We start from the raw sequence: 16710 nt of genomic DNA on the forward strand, positions 1-16710 counted from the left end.
TTTTAAATTATTTAGCAAATCTGAGAGCTCCTTGATTTGACGCCTTTGATTGACGGGACACTCACCTGTAGTGACGTAGCATGCACAGATTGAGGGGCTCCTTATGGAAACAGAGGAGGAAGTGAAAGGAAAGCAACGTATGTACTGTCGCGTATATTCTCTGAAACATTTCTCAACAATTCAGGGGGACACTTGCCGAACATATGGGAGATATAACACACTAACTTGTTTACAAGAGGACGTATTTTCCCGAGTCGGACAGGTAAAGTAAGGCTACAGTTGTAAATGAATTTCCATATGCTTTTGTGGAAGGGAGTAACTCCGCTGTCGTAAACCGTGGGAATGTGACAGACATTTTTTTTTTCTTAGACAAAATCGGTAAGGTTTTTGCGAGGTGCACTGTCCATATGATTATATGAAAATGATTGACATGAAACATGAATCTGGGTGGAAAGGAGTTGCTATAAATATTGCATTGCCACATATTGTTTGATTAGCTGATTGATAGATTTGTCCCTACAAAGTTGTCTTCATTAAAACTTCTGATAAGAATAAACCTGGTCGCAATTTAAGTAAGGCAACAGACAAATTAAGTAGGCCTATCAAACAAATGCAAGCGAACTATTTTTCATAGGCTACTTGAAACTTTACTAAGGCTGATAGACTTATTACTAATTTATGACTTGGTAACAATCTACCTGCATGAATATTGTCATGTCACAAAATTTGAGATTCGGTTACTTGGGCGCGTTGAGCAGTTTCTTTCAAGGCAACTGGAAATTATGTGCAGTTTAGACACGTCTTTATTATATAAACTGTGTTTGAATATAAATGAGAGTGAGTGGAGATTTGCGTTGGAGGTCATTCTCTCTGCTTTTGCGTATAATAGCCACTGTTGTGCAGTAGGCGTGAGTGGTGAGTCACGGGTTGATTGCCATGTTATTCCTCTGAGCTTGGATACGGCTGACTGGTACAGATGAGTTAGAATCACGAGTTTCGATACTGGAAGAGATTTGGGAACCCCCATTTGTCGGGGAAAACATTTAATGCAGTCACATTCGAAGCAGAACTTTTCTGGCACAGAATATGCTTTAATGACATAATCTGAATATGAAGCCTTAATCCTCTGACTATTTCACACCCTATCATCCTGACAGGCACTGGTAACCTTTGTGGATGCTGCAGAGAAAACCAAGCTCACCAGGCAGACTTTGACAGGACCAGGGTGACCCGTGTGAGCATAGGCAGGGAGCCATGTCCCACAGACAGTCCGACAGCTCCATGGGCGACCAGGCCCCCCTCCTCTTGGAGCACCACTTCTCCTCCAACCTCCAACTGGACGGTGACTCAGGAGTGACAGAGAATCACTGCAGCCAACCACAAGGCTCGCCCACTTCCCAAGATGATCCCTCATTCATCCTGCAGCAGAAGCAGCAGGTAGTGCTGAGCACCCAAAGCCCGGCTGCACTAAAGCTAGGCACTCACCAGCTGATCCCCATGAACCTAGCAGCGGCCAGCAGGCCCAGAAACCGCCACCACACCACCGTGGTCACGTTCCCCGTGGGGCTGGAGGCCTCCGCCTCCATCAGCAGGAGCCGCCACTCCACCCAGGGCCCCAACCTGTCCTGGGAAGACTACGACAGTGACGGGGACGGCTTCGCCCTGAGGAGGAACCGCAGGAACAAGTCCTACAGGGCGGCGGTGACAAGTCTGAACATAGAGGCCATGGTGGAGAACCGAGGTGGCGCCGCCACGCTGAAGCCCGTGAAGAAGGACAGGGCCCCCAGCCCCCAGCCGCCGCGAGGACGCAAGGCAAGTGAAGGAGTGTAGGGGTGGGGGGGTCACTCTGCTTCTGCTCTGTCACAGAACAAGTGTTTGCATTTTGAATGATTTCATAACCCCATCCTTTAAATCTGTCATCAAATCATTTGGTTGAACAGCTGTTGTTTTTTCCAGCATTGACACTCGATTGAACATTAGATTAGAATATAGCTGATTTGCCATGTGAAGGATTGCTGTAGTATTTGTCTGGAGAGCTCAAACTCTAGTAATTCATAATACGTCTGTAAATCAAATAATGCAGAAGTGCAGTGTGAGTCGTCACAGTTTTCATATGAAGCTCTCCTGAGTCAACATTGCCAAAGTAGTGGTGATGAGTCCCATTCAAATCCAACTTTAGTTAAAACAATGTCAAATTTCCAGAACAGCTTCCTTTATGAAGGGGAGAGATAGAGAAGCGGGGAGAGGACGATAAAGGGGAGAGGGAGGGAGCAGGGGGGAGGGTGGGAAAGAATAGAATAGAATACTATATTGTCCATGCGATATGGCATAAAAAGCAGAATACACAGCAAATACATAGTTTTTACGTAATACATTACAACACAGGAGCAGACCATTATCATGATAATTGATAGTTGTGCAAAATATACATATGCAAAAAGAAGGGGAGTGGGAGCAGTTCATCATGTGTTCATCAGGCACTTCTGTCAATCAACTGGACTGATGTAGAAGACCTGCACTATGACCTCTGCATGGACCAAAAAGCACTGACAGAATTGGATAGGTGGAGAGAAACAGAGAGAGGGAGAAGGGGAAGAGAAAGAGAACGAAAGAAGTAAGAGAGAGAGAGGAGAGATGGAGTGGTGTCTCTCCCTCTCTCTCTCTCTCATTGGAGGCCTTTGCATTCCTGTGTGATTAACTCTTGCTCTGGTGCTGCTGTCTCCCCCACAGAGAACCCTGGGGAGAAAGAGGAACCAGAGGCACGGGGGATCGTTCAAAGACGGTACGTGTGTCACTGCTTCCCTGCTGACAGCACTTTGGCCCTATGAGTCTATATAAGTCCTGTTTACACACAAACTCTGGGTTCCCATGCTGGTATTACAGGGGTTAAATAGATGCAGAAGACTAGAAAAGACCTACAGTCATGGTAAAAAAAATAACACAAAAAAAGCAGAGAAAAAAAGCCAAATCTGATATCATTCCACATAGAACTCCAAAAATGGACTGGACAAAATCACACCCTCAACTTAATATTTGGTAGCACACCCTTTGGAAAAAAATAACTGAAATCATTCGCTTCCTGTAACCATGAATGAGTTTCTTACACCTCTCTACTGGAATTTTGGACCACTCTTCTTTTGCCAACTGCTCCAGGTCTCTCAGTTTTGAAGGGTGCCTTCTCCCAACTGCTGTTTTGAGATCTCACCACAGGTTTTCTATGGGATTTAGATCTGGACTCATTGCTGGCCAATTCAGAACTCTCCAGCGCTTTGAAAACCATTTCTGGTATGTCCTGCTGGAAGACCCATGACTTCTGACAGAGACTCAGCTTTCTGACACTGGGCCCTACATTGCGCTCCAAAATTATTTGGTAGTCTTCAGATTTCATGATGCCTTGCACACAGACAAGGCATCCGGTGCCAGAAGCAGCAAAGCAACCCCAAAACATCTGTGAAACTCCACCATGTTTGACTGTAGGGACAGTGTTCTTTTCTTTGAAGGCCTCATTTCGTTTTCTGTAAAGGGTACAATGATGTGCTTTTCCAAAAAGCTCTCATCTGTCCACAAGACATTCTCCCAGAAGGATTTTGGCTTCCTTAGCCTTTTAGCAAACTCCAGTCTGGCTTCTTTATGTCTCTGTGTCAGCAGTGGGGTCCTCCTGGGTCTCCTACCATAGTGTCCCATTTCATTCAGATGGTGACGGATAGTGTGACCTGACACTGTTGTACCCTGTATCTGCAGGTCAGCTTGAATTTGTTTGGAAGTTGATCGAGGTTCTTTATCCACCATTCGAACAATCCTTCATTGCAATCTTCTATCAATATTTTTCTTCCATCCATGTCCAGGGAGGTTAGTCCAGTGTCACAGGCTGTGAACTTCTTGATGACGTTGTGCACAGGAACATTAAGATCTCTGGAGATGGGTTTGTAGCCTTGAGATTGTCCATGCTTTTCCACAATTTTAGTTCTCAAATCCTCTGACAATTCTTTGCTCTTCTTTCTTTTCTCCATGCTCCATGGTACACACAACACAAAGGTTGAGTCAACTTTTCTCCATTTAAACTGGTTGCAAGTGTGATTTCTATATTGCCAGCACCTGTTACTTGCCACAGGTGAGTTTAAATACAAATTAAAGGAGCATCACATGCTTGAAATCCAATTATTTGTTACAATTTTGAAAAGGTGCCAATAATTTTGTCCAGTCCATTTTTGGAGTTCTATGTGGAATGATATCAGATTTGGCTTTTTTTCTCTGCTTTTGTTGTGTTCTAATGCAAACAAAATAAATAAACATGTGAATACCAAAGCATCTAACCATAACCCTCTGGGAGAAGTGGTGCATTATCTGAAAGAAGTCCAGGGGTGCCAATATTTTTGGCCATGACTGTAAAAGCTAAAATTGGTCAGTGCAAGGTTTGGGGTCAATACCAATTTTATTTATCCTGGCAGTTTGAGAGATTAACCGAAATTCAATGTATAAATATATTGGCTGTTATTGCTTGTGATGATTTCTCAGTTCACCTCCTAACTTGAGTTTGAATGGAACTGATTGGATCTCAATCCTGGTTATTTCAGATAATGGTTGCCAAACAGTCAACATTCATAGATGGATGCCTAATAATAAGTAGTGCTTGTTAAAATGAATCTCAAAGAAATTTACACATAATTAATACATTCCTAGAAAAAAAAGGTTATACCTAGAACCGAAAAGGTTTCTTCAGCTGTCCCTGTAGGAGAACCCTTTTTGGTGCCATCTCTGTGGACATCTCTCTGTACTGTAAATGAAAGTGTTATCGCAATGTTTCTATAACCTCCACTGTACAGTCAATCAGTCAGTACTTTACAATTGTGTTCCAGAAGATCCATTCTCCACATTTGTCTGTCTGTATGCTGTCAGTGTTTGGAGCATATAGTCAACAATATAGTCCAGTAGTGAAAACAGCTGGTAATGTCATTGAGTGGCCAGGCCACAGAAGCCCATATCCTCAATTGAAAAGCTACCCTCAGGGAATAACATTAAAAATGCAAAAGGAAATCCTTGAATCGGAATGCAGTCAGCGTACGGAATCAGATTTTATCATGTCCTCCATTTTCTTTTAGCCCCTAAAGGCCCTTTCTATTTGTCATCTTTGTATGCTGGTTTGTACTTGCTGACTAATTCCTTTTTGTAACGTTTCTCAAAGTAATGTGCATCACGACAAAAAGGGACATTTCCATGCATTGTATGGAGAATCAAGTTATTTTGATTCCATTCGTATCCTCTGGACAGATCCCAGGCTCTACCAGGAGATCCGGGAGCGAGGGCTGCACTCCACCAATCAGCATGCGGAGGAAGAGCTCCTGGATGACTTTGTGCATGTGGAGCCTCCCGGGGAGGATCAGGGCATCGTGGTGAAGAGCTACAGGCCCTCGCAGGTCACCTGGAGCCAGCTGCCACAGGTAGAGGGACCACAGGGGTCTAATAAGTACATGATATGGCCAGCACTCTAACATTAATAAACATTATTGAGTTGAGCACGCCTTTTCCTTACCAGAGGGGTCTCTCAGGGGGACTGGCCTGGGTATATGGAGCCTGAGCCTGACATTGAAAAATACACCATTTACATGGTGTACATACATCTCATGGGTCTTTCACTGCTGAAGCAACATACAGTTTATCAGACCTGGGTCAAATATGTCAATGACTTCGTTTCCATTTTTGGGACTACTCCAGTGGTTTTTATTGCAAGTGCGGCTCAAGTCATTTAAAGTATTTAACGTATGCATTTGATCCAGATCTGCTGTATACACTGCTGTTCTGACATTCTGTCATTCATTCAGTTCTGACCTTCATTCAGTCATAGTTTGTTCTGTTATCATTTTGCAAAGGTGAAGGACACAGGCATTCTTGAGAGGATCTCAGCTGAAGAGCGGAAGCGCCAGGAGGTATGTGTGTGTGTGTGTGTGTGTGTGTGTGTGTGTGTGTGTGTGTGACTGTGTCTGTGTCAGTTGTAGCTTTCCCATGTAGCTATGTGTTTAGTTTACTGTGGGAGGACACTGCCTCCGGGACGCTTTATTAGTAGTCTGAACACAGCCATGTTCCTGTGTCAATAACAAGGTTCACTCTGCGTGCACTCCATTCCCCATACAACTGCCACACCCTCCCTTTTGTTTGTTACTCCAGTCCACTGTTGCTCTCCTGCTGTCTTACCCTGTTGAGTCAATATCACCTGTCTCAAAAGTCTCAAAAGCATATTGTTCCTGTTCCAGTCCTTCAGTGATATCACAGGACATAAGAATTTCATAGATCTATCTAGATTTGAACTCAGAGATGATTTCTGTTGGCCACCAGAGAGGTGTTATTTTATGAGGCAGAGGGTTTGATTTGAGTGTGTAATGTCTGGAGCGCATATTTAGTCAGATAGGTGTGTGCCGTTTCAAAATCGGAATACAGATATATCCAGCAAGAAGTGCGTTATAGGCGTGGTAGGCAAGGTATTATGAATTTGGCCCTAGGGGATGAAGAAACCGTCTCATCATTGGCTCCATTCTGCCGGTTCTTCTGCTGTTTTAAGCCTATAACACTGACAAATCCACAGCTCTCCCTTTTGAATTGTTTGGTTAATAAGTCAGAAACATTCAGGTCCTTGGTTGAACTAACTGATTATACCAAGTTGAAACATCAGAAATACTAATGTGGCCCAGGCTAATGTTGTAAACCTTGATTTACGCTACAGATCAGTTCATTCAAATACAAGTTCGAACTTGCATTAAAGTGAATATCAACATTTCTTGATCGGTTGTTGGCATCAGACCTTATCCCCACTCACATTGATTTAAGTGAATTTCACACGTTGCCCCTTGCGTCAATTTCCTACTGTCTTCAATAACACCCAAAAAGAAATTAGAATTGAGCCCTGTTTATATTGTTGCGGTTTGACAGGCCATCTTTGAGATCATCACGTCAGAGTTCTCGTACCAGCACAGCCTCAGTATCCTGGTACGCCACTTTAAGGACAGCGAGGAGCTCCGGGCGACACTGACCGCCACAGAACACCACCACCTCTTCTCCAATATCGCAGTCATCCATGGAGTCAGCAAAAGGTAAGGCTTGTGTTCCCTTTCGGTTCTTCCAAAAGAAAGGAGAATATCCGTCCCAAGTTTAGAAGGGTTTGTCGGAAACTTACTGGATTTTGAACTTGCAGGTATTCTCATTTTGTCCTGTGCTATTCGTAAGGTCAGGGGCACTCCTGACCTGGTGTTTTCCAATCGTTTTTCTGACCTAACCAAGAAAAGATGCATGGTCCTAGTTAAAGCCTAGCTATATATATTTAGGAATTGTATATACTTTATATATATTGCTAGCTAGCTAGCTTTAACTAGAGCCCAGCATTTTTCTATCTATTTGCATGTTTCTGTCATTTTCTACCTGAAGATGTAGAAAACCACACACACACACCACACACACACACACACACACACACACACACACACACACACACACACACACACACACACACGGTACCTTGATGTTATCAGTGTTTTCAAAACATCATGCTTGAATGAAAGTACTATCATTGAAACATTTTTGTCATTCATTGAGTCATCCATAGTTCACATTTGGAATCTTCACAGTGATCTACATAGATGGGATCTCAACATGAGAAACTAGTATACAGTAAGCTACGTACACCAAGCCGCAATATTCCGTCCTAGAGTCAAAGAAAGAAGAACTTGCTTGTTTTATGTGATTCCTAAAGTTCTAAAATAGGTTTTCTCTGAGTGGAAAAAGGTCATTTTTAGCTCTCAGGGGGGAACCAGATTCTCACTTTAGCCACTCACAGAACGTGTTTGAACACGCCGACCAAACAGGTTCTACAGCTGTGGAGGTCTGTCAGTATTCAGTTGATAATGAAAGCAGGCAGTGTTCAAAGCATAGCGCATTATTGGCTGCTGTGCTTTTGAATGGAAATGGTTGTAGTATAGACAGCATTTGTAGAAGTCATTCTCCATACCATTATTATGTCCTCCTACCCCCATTGAAATGTAAAAGCACTAAATGGATCTCTGTCGAAACTGATGGGAGTGACGAGTGAAATCTGTCTCGGCGGGGTTGCTGAAATATGGCAGATTAGATTTGCGTATCAGCTATTTGTGTGTGGGGGGCGGGCGGGGGCATGTGTGCTCCCTGGCTTGATTTGTTTTTGTGTGGGTGTCAGTTTACTTTTGTGTGGGTGTCAGTTTCTCAGTGAAAAGGGAGCAGTGTGGGACTGGATAGTTGCATGTTGTACACTGGAAATTATACTAATACGAATTGGTGGCATAGCTTTATTGAAATGAAGGTGAAAATCTAATATAGATCTTTATGTTGAAATGTGCATAGTGTTGATGAAAGTTTCTATCATTGGTGGAAGAGTATAATTACCACAACTTGCAATACATGTTAAAATGGACAAAGTTATACATTCTACTGAAATGTTGTTTGTACCCTTTTGTTGTATATATGCCATTTAGCTGATGCTTTTATCCAAAGCGACTTACATTGCAGTGAGTGCATACATTTCAGTATATAGGGTCCCATCAGGAATTAAGCCCACAACCTAAGCGTTGTTAGTGCCATGCTCTACCAACTGAGCCACAGAGGACCACACCTAGGCCTTTGTCTTTTCAGAGATCCTCATCCTCTCATCAATAGTTCTTCACTAACAAATAAAAGCAAAATGGCCACACTTTTGCACTCAAATATTTACATCTGTAGGAGACTAGCAGTCTCAGGCTCATGCAAAAGATGAAGAGATTGAGAATCATTTGCGCCACTTGTGTTTTTTGCGTGAGGCCTTTGTAAAAAGCTGGTGCTATTGCTTCCTGTGCTTCTTTAGTCAGGCACAGATAATAATAACCCTGTTCAGGTAGCCTAACCGTGGGAGGAGAGAGGAACAGTTAAGCATGTGTTCTCTTTCCCTCTCTCCAGGTTTTTTGAGGACCTTGAGCAGCGTCACCATGACAACCCCCTGATCCAGGACATAAGTGACATCGTGCAGAACCATGCTGCCCACCACTTTGAGCCCTACATCGTGTACTGCTCCAATGAGACCTTCCAACAGAGAACTCTACAGAAACTGCTGTGAGTCGGGGGGCCAAGGGTTCAACTCACACTCACTCAAGGGTTCAACTCACACTCAATATTGCTGAGCAGAGCAAAAATGACCTAACAACTCAAAATATTCTACAGCATGATTTTTATTGTACCTTGTCTTTAACAATGTTTTCAGAAAACAGTGATTAAACAGTCTAAAAATGCAAAAGCTAGTCGCAGTATTCAAAATCCCCTATGGATTATGTTTTATCACGTCTATTCAAAATATGCCACTTTTTTTGGCAAATTGGAGCCTTCTGACTCTGTTCAAACCATTTGAGAATGCATGATCCTCCTTTCCTCCAATTCTTGGAGTCTCACTAGTTTAACATGAGTGAGCTGGATTTAACCCATTGTGAGGTTAGAAAGGTTTCACAGCGTTTGAAGAAGGCCTCTGATCTAGAAGTGGCTTGAAACTGTCGCCTGCCCCTTGAAGACTTACTCACGGCAGAGAGTCAGAGAGGTCAAAGTGTGATATCCTGACGTCACTGTGTGTGTGTGTGTGTATGTGTGTGTCAGGGCCAGTAACACTGCCTTTAAGGAGGTGCTGAAGAAGATAGAAGAGAGCAGCGACTGTGGAAGCCTGCCCATGATCTCCTTCCTCATCCTGCCCATGCAACGAGTGACTCGGCTACCCCTGCTCCTGGACGTGAGTCACTCACTGTTTACCTGTCTACCCTAAGTCAATGGTGGACCCCAGGTCACCGACATTACCAGGCGTCGCCCAGCACAGCAGATTGCTAGAATATCATTTCTGTGGGTCCTGAGACGTTTAATATATGGTGATTTGTGTAGTGTGACTACAATGTAGACGACTTGTAACACAACCAATTAAAGGTACAATCTGCAATAGTTACTGGTGTCCAATAGTCAATTCAATTAATGATATGTAGCAGATACATACCAATTGATTCTCGAAGAATACTCATAAATGCTGCATGATATTAGTACAACTGTCTTTCTGCCGTTTGGCTAGAATACAAATTAAGGATTGTAGCTTTCTCAGTGTGTTATCTACCCTGTGAGCCATTTATGGTGTGACTATATGGTCAAAGAGGCCTTGATCGCCCTCTAATGGACTACTCTGTCTGTTACTACCCTTATAACAGTGAGGTTGGATATCCATTCTCTGGAGTTTGTCTCAATAGTCAAGAGTGGCTTATTTAGTATCCTCTCCTTCAGGTGAAGGTAACATGCTGGATGTCTATCTGTAATGTGTGCTCACCTGCAGTATTCAGTTCTTTCACAGAATGCAGATGAGTGAAAGGAAATGAGGAATCCATCACAGACTACTAAAATCGAAAAATGTGGGCATCTCGAGTATATGACAATTTAAAAAAAAAATGGTATAGGGTATCAGAAGGACATCATTGTCTAATAATCCAGCATTTCCACGGTTGACTCACTTTAGGGTGTTTGGTATCTGAGGGGGTACACAAAGTTATCTGTGGGATGTACAAAAGGTGGTTATCTGGTATTTGTTATCTGGGGTACAGGGGATGCATAAAGTTGGATGAGCTATTTGAGACCCAGCCTTATCCTTCTTTCCCCCACCTACTGTAGACCATCTGTCAGAAGACCCTTAACAGCACGGCTGAGTACTTTGCTGCAGTCTGGGCCCTGAAGGCCATCAGCAAGGTAGGGAACTCAATCAGGACAACTTTTACAACAACAACAAAAAAATAATTATATATAAAAATGAATCTGGATATTTTTTGTTATAGTGCTGTACCGTTTTGGACATAACCATAAAGACATCCTTTTGCTATACGCCAATGACTTCACTATGAAAAGTATTATCAACACAATGTTTTATTGCTGGTCGATGTGTTATTGTCCTGTCAGTTGGTGAATAGCTGCAACGACGGAGCCAGGCGTATGGAGAGAACAGAGCAAATGTACACCATTCAGCAGCAGATGGAGTTTGGCAAGATCAAGGTACAGGCAGGCTTACACACACACCTCACGTCTCACAGCCCTCTCACACGACATCAGCCTACATGGAATGTTTTCATTGATTCTGTCAATGTCGCACAAAATTAAACTTGTGTCCAAAAGTCCCTTATTGCTCGAGTCCATTGTCCCAAAGCAATGTCCTGAAGTAAGAAAATCACTAGATGGAGAACTGACTCCACATACAGTGCTGCTTGAAAGTATGTGAACCCCTTGTGCAATTATCGATTTTTTTACCATGAAATCTTTATTTAATTAGAACCAGTCTTTTTTATCTGACATAACAGGTTCATATTTACCAATTCCATATGTTGGTTTAGAGGAAATCATGTGTGAAGTAGAAAAAACTAAATTATAAAGAAATTAGTTCAGGTGATAAAAATAAGTGAAAACCAATTTGCATTGGTTAAATCAAGTAGGTAAGTAGAATCAGGTGGGTAAATAATTGAGTACCAAATGAACCAATCAAATGAGAGATCTTTAGGAAAGAGTTTGGGCGGGACTAGAAACCTGGTCAGTTTTGTGTTACTGATACATGCGAATGCAAAACACCATGCAGAGAGGAAAGGAGATCTCAGAGGACATCAGGAAGAGGGCAGTGAGAGCACATCAGTCTGGGGAAGGCTATAAAATCATCTCAACAAGATTTGAGCTTCATCAGTCCACTGTGAGGCAAATAATTTACAAATGGAGAGCATTTAACATGACAGCAACTCGGCCTAGAAGTGGACACCCTTCCAAAATATCCCCAAGAGCCACAAGAGAAATAATAAATCAGGTAAAAGCCAACCCAAACATAACATCTAGAGATTTGCAGACCTCCCTTGCTGCATCTCAGGTAACTGTGTATGCTTCAACAACAATAAGAAGAAGACTGAATCGAAATGACATTCATGGGAGGGTTGCTAGGAAGAAGCCTCTGCTGTCAAAAAACAGACCACCTGGACAAGCCTGAAGGTTTCTGTAAGTCCGTTCTCTGGACAGATGAGTCAAAAATTGACCTTTTTGATCACAATCAAAACCAACCCACCAAAAGAACCTTCTCCCAACAGTCAAGCATGGTGGTGGGAATGTCAAGATCTGGGGCTGCTTTTCCTCCTCTGGACCTGGACGACTCCACGTCATTAAGGGAACCATGAATTCTGAAATATACCAGGAGATTCTTGAACAGAACGTCAAGCCATCAGTGAAGGAGCTAAAGCTGGGCTGAAAATGGGTCTTCCAACAAGACAACCCAAAGCATTCAAGCAAATCTACCAAAGAATAGCTCAGGAGAAAGAAGATTTGTGTTTTGGATTGGCCAAGTCAAAGTTCTGACCTAAATCCAATCGAGATGCTGTGGCAGGACCTGAAGCAGGCAGCTCATGCCAGACACCCCTCAAACCTCACTCAATTGGCTGAGTTCTGTAAGGAGGAGTGGGCAAAAATCCCTCAAAACAGATGTCAGAGACTGATTAGTGGCTATACAAGAAGTTTACTCCAAGTTATCGCTGCTAATGGAGGTGCCACAAGCTATTGACTGAAGAGGTTCACATTTTTGCACACATGAAATCTGAGTTTTTGTTAAATAAACAATGAAAATATATCATTTTTTTGTTTGAGTCCTTTACTTGGAATGTCTTTATTATGAATTGGGGTTTAGATAAAGATGTTATAAATTCATTTTAAGATTTTATACAAAAATAATGACCATCCCTGTAGGGTTCACAAACCTTTAAGCAGCACTGTATATGGACTTGTTAAGGGGTATTATGCATCTAATCTCATTCATCCATTCTATTCTATTCCCTATAAATCATCACTTCACATACACCTGTATTGTGTTTTTTAGTGCATGTTTTTGCTCTGCTATTTTGGATACTTGGTTCTGCATTTGAATTTGTGATTTTGTAGGCGAGAACAGACTCTTCATTTACCTATACTGAATATACATACACCTACTACTATGATCATTGTAGTCAGTCAATCGAGGGCCCTCATTCCTAATTTCCTCTTCTTACCTTCTCCACTACATTTTAAGAATTAGCAATGAAAAGGGATGGGGGACTTTTGGGATTAGGCCCTTGATCAACTGACTACAATGATCATGGTGGCAATTGTATATAGGTATATGTGGAGTCGGTTCCCCTGCTTGAAAAACAGAAATTCAAATGCAGGACCATTTTAACCCAATCACTGCAAACACTCCACCACCACACAATCTTTCTCCCATGTCCTTTATAGGGGCAAGGATTCACCTTCTTAAAGTGACAGCAGTCAGATATGTCATTAAGGGTGTGGGAGAGGTAGAAGCACATATCCCAAACTGAACATATGAAAAACTGAACATATGTACTGAACATATGAAAAACAATAACAAACGTTGAACTTTCTTTAGTTAGGGTTGTGGGCATCAAATAAAATCCTAAATCGATTTTGTCCATAGCCCTTCCCACTCGTGTCCTCGTCACGGTGGCTGCAGAAGCGTGGGGAGCTGGCCGTCTGCACAGAGGAGCTCAGCATCTTCTGGAAGGCCTTCAGCCACAAGAGCTACTACCTGTTCCTCTTCAACGACGTGCTCATCGTCACCAAGAAGAAGAGGTACCCTGTCCCATTTATCAACAATGTGATCTGCAGTCTGAGCACTTAAGACGGACTCCTTGTAATGCATGGAACATGTTTTATACCATTCCTCATTCCATACCATGCATTACAATGAGCCCGTCCCCCGATTTCTACCTCCACCAGCCTCCCCAGAAGCACACCTAACGGGCCTAGAGGTCAAAATGTTTTCTCGTGCCTGTATAGAGTTCCGAAGCGTGCTGTCAGAATGTTCAATGGTTAAAGCTGAAAATCACCATTCATTTTTCCCATCTGGATTTTTTCAACAGCTATAAGCAAATACAAATATAAGCGTTGTGTAACATATAGGCTTACAGTTTTCTTGTCCGATTAAGTAGGGTTTGTTAGTCTTTCAGTTGGCTATCTACAGTCCTAGCTCATTGATTTTCATGTTTTGACTTAAAGACAAAATAATTGAGAAACCAAAAGCTAGTAAATCAGAAAAGAAAGCGTACAAGAAATTGTACGCCTATGTGTAACACAACGCTTATATTAGATATTTGAGTTCACACACTATAATCTGGCAAAACAACCTCGCTGCTCTATGTCCCACTCCAAGTCAAGAGTGGAGGATCACCACCACACGTTACGACAAGCATGCTAATATAACTAGCAGTGGAAGGGGGAATTAGGCAGTCAGGTGATTTGTCTTCAGATCTGCTCTCATCTTAGCTTTGGTGCTCCAACTCTTTCTGACTGTCCATTGAAGAGTAGTCAATGTGTCCTCCAACTTAAGCCAATGGAGGCTGAGGTCACGACCCTTGTAGGGGTTGAGTAAAGCCAGCTGGGAGATGTCAAGGAACATCAGATGTGAGAGGAATGGAAGGAGAGGGAGGGAGGGAGGAGGAGGAGGAGAGGGAGGGGCAGAGGAGACCGGGAGTGGAGTTGGGCATGCCTGAGATTCCTAGATCCCTCTCAACACGTCTGTTCAACAGATGCCTCTCTGTGTGTGTGTGTGTGTGTGTGTGTTGAGCCTGAAAAAGAGAAGGCTATCCATGTCGTGGTGAGAGGAAGCAATATCCCACTGTGCTGGTGTCCCTTTCAAAGCATTTAAGTGCCTCCTATGACCCAGTCTTCAGGTCACAATGATTCTGAGATGCTTTGGCAGCCTTTCAAATGTACTCAAGGGATACGTTTGTTAGGGGAAAAAAACCTGGCCCTAGTTATTATATTGTACATACATTAATGTATGAGTGATATGTTACATCTGCACTTCCATAGATTAATGCATGTACACGTAGAGTAAGTGTGTGTGTGTGTGTCCCCGCCCCCGCCCCCCCCAGTGAAGAGAGCTACGTGGTGATGGACTATGCCACGCTAGAGAACGTGGAGGTGGAGGTAGAGGATCAGGAAGGACGGACATCTCTGGCCACCAAGGGGGGCTCCAGCCACCTCTCTCTCCAGCTGCGCATGAGCAAGAACAGTGAGGGCAGACCAGAGCAGATCGCCTTGGTCGCTGAGTCCAGGTAACCGGCAGCTCTCTTTCATATACGCACTCAATGATCAACTCGTTTTAGTCTCTATCCTGAGCTTGAAAGTTGCCAGAGACCAATGCTTGCAGCAAGAGGCTTAATAATACCAACTACATAACAAAACATGCAGTTAAAATGAGTCTGGATCTATCAATAACAGCCAAAGGATAAATAAAAAATGATGTCAATTCATATTGTCCTTTGAAACCCATTGTTTCAGTTGGTGCCACAATCACACAACCTGGAGTCTAGCTCCCTCTACTGAAGACAAACTCCTATACTATTCATTGGTGTCTGCATCAAGCAGGTTTATGACGTTTTCATTGTCTGTTGTGTCTTCTATTCCCAGGGTGGACCGGGCCCGCTGGGTCAGCGCTCTTCGGGAGCACAAGCAGACAGTGAACGATAAAGTCAATAAAGACGGTAGGCCTCCATTATCCCGTTAGATGCCGAAACATTCAATATATTGCTTCCCTCCGAATTACGATTAAGTTAGTAAACAGTAAGTGTTTAAGTCTTGTCGATTGCTGTCATATCTTATCGATGTTACGATGAAAAGTGGGCCTTCTGGTGGTTTCAGGCCTGCCTCAATACGAAGCCACCAAAGCCTACATGCCTAAAGTGCCAGACGAGCTTGGCCTGCAACAGGCTGAGGTGGTCATCGTCCTGCAGAAAGAAGAGGGTGAGGACAATATGGGCATCAAGACACGTTGGTGGTGTTCCAAGTTGCAGACGTGCTGTGTTGATTGTCAGACCTCAACACCCTGGACAACTGTTTTTAACATTTCAGGAATCATACCAATATGATAAGGGACTGCAACCTGGAATGCCACCACCCTTCATTTGAAATGGGACCCGGGCTCCTTCAGAATAGAATAGAATATTGCAGAAAACATAATACAAAGCTGACAATACACGTTTTTTGACCATTTCCTCATGTCCTAGATTGGTGCCACGGAGAGAGGATGCGGGACGGAGAGAGGGGCTGGTTTCCTGCCAGCTGTGCTACAGAGATCACCAACCAAACCGCCATGGAAAACAACATGCAGCGTATGAAGCGTTTGCGCAAGGAGACCAACGTTTAAGCAACGTCTATCCAACAGTCATGTCTGACGCTACTGTATGGCAGGAGACTTCTGTGGGTCGTCTCACTTGCTTTTGTCAGAGGAAATACTTTGTTGTCGTTTACATTTGCAATGAACATACAGGTGATGGGTGGAGGACTGTTTGAATTTAATTGTACAGATGTTCTTGTAATGTCATGCTTACATGTAATAGTGATGTGTATTTACTTTGAATTTCTAGTTGACATCCTTTATTCTGGAAGAATTTCTGTGTTGCATGTTTGAGACATTAATTAAGTGTCAGGTAAGATTTCCCTAACATGTTTGAGACAATCCTGGATTATGCCTGAGAGCAACAATCAAACTAATATTTAGATTTATATAGTTTACAAAAATGTCCTCAACCAAAGTAGTTCTCTCCTTTTGGTCTTCAGAATAAAAATACATCTTTCCCAGTCTGCAATTCAGTAGATATGTGAATGGAATCATAGCAAACCTATGTATTC

At 42.9% G+C, this 16710-nt stretch overlaps 1 protein-coding gene across 1 annotated transcript; it reads left to right on the top strand.

The window, feature by feature from the left end:
- Positions 1-103: 103 nt before the first annotated feature.
- arhgef16 (Rho guanine nucleotide exchange factor (GEF) 16) lies at positions 104-16616 on the top strand. The gene is made up of 15 exons (XM_083675219.1): positions 104-262; positions 1158-1812; positions 2731-2782; positions 5269-5438; positions 5868-5924; positions 6922-7082; positions 8950-9102; positions 9634-9763; positions 10678-10752; positions 10960-11052; positions 13493-13647; positions 14952-15134; positions 15490-15563; positions 15721-15822; positions 16086-16616. The coding sequence occupies exons 2-15, from the start codon at positions 1255-1257 to the stop codon at positions 16223-16225; spliced, it is 2103 nt and encodes a 700-aa protein (XP_083531345.1). The 5' UTR covers positions 104-262; positions 1158-1254; the 3' UTR covers positions 16226-16616.
- Positions 16617-16710: the final 94 nt, after the last annotated feature.

The sequence above is a fragment of the Argentina silus genome (assembly GCF_951799395.1).
Source record: "Argentina silus genome assembly, chromosome: 8".
Lineage (NCBI taxonomy): Eukaryota > Metazoa > Chordata > Actinopteri > Argentiniformes > Argentinidae > Argentina > Argentina silus.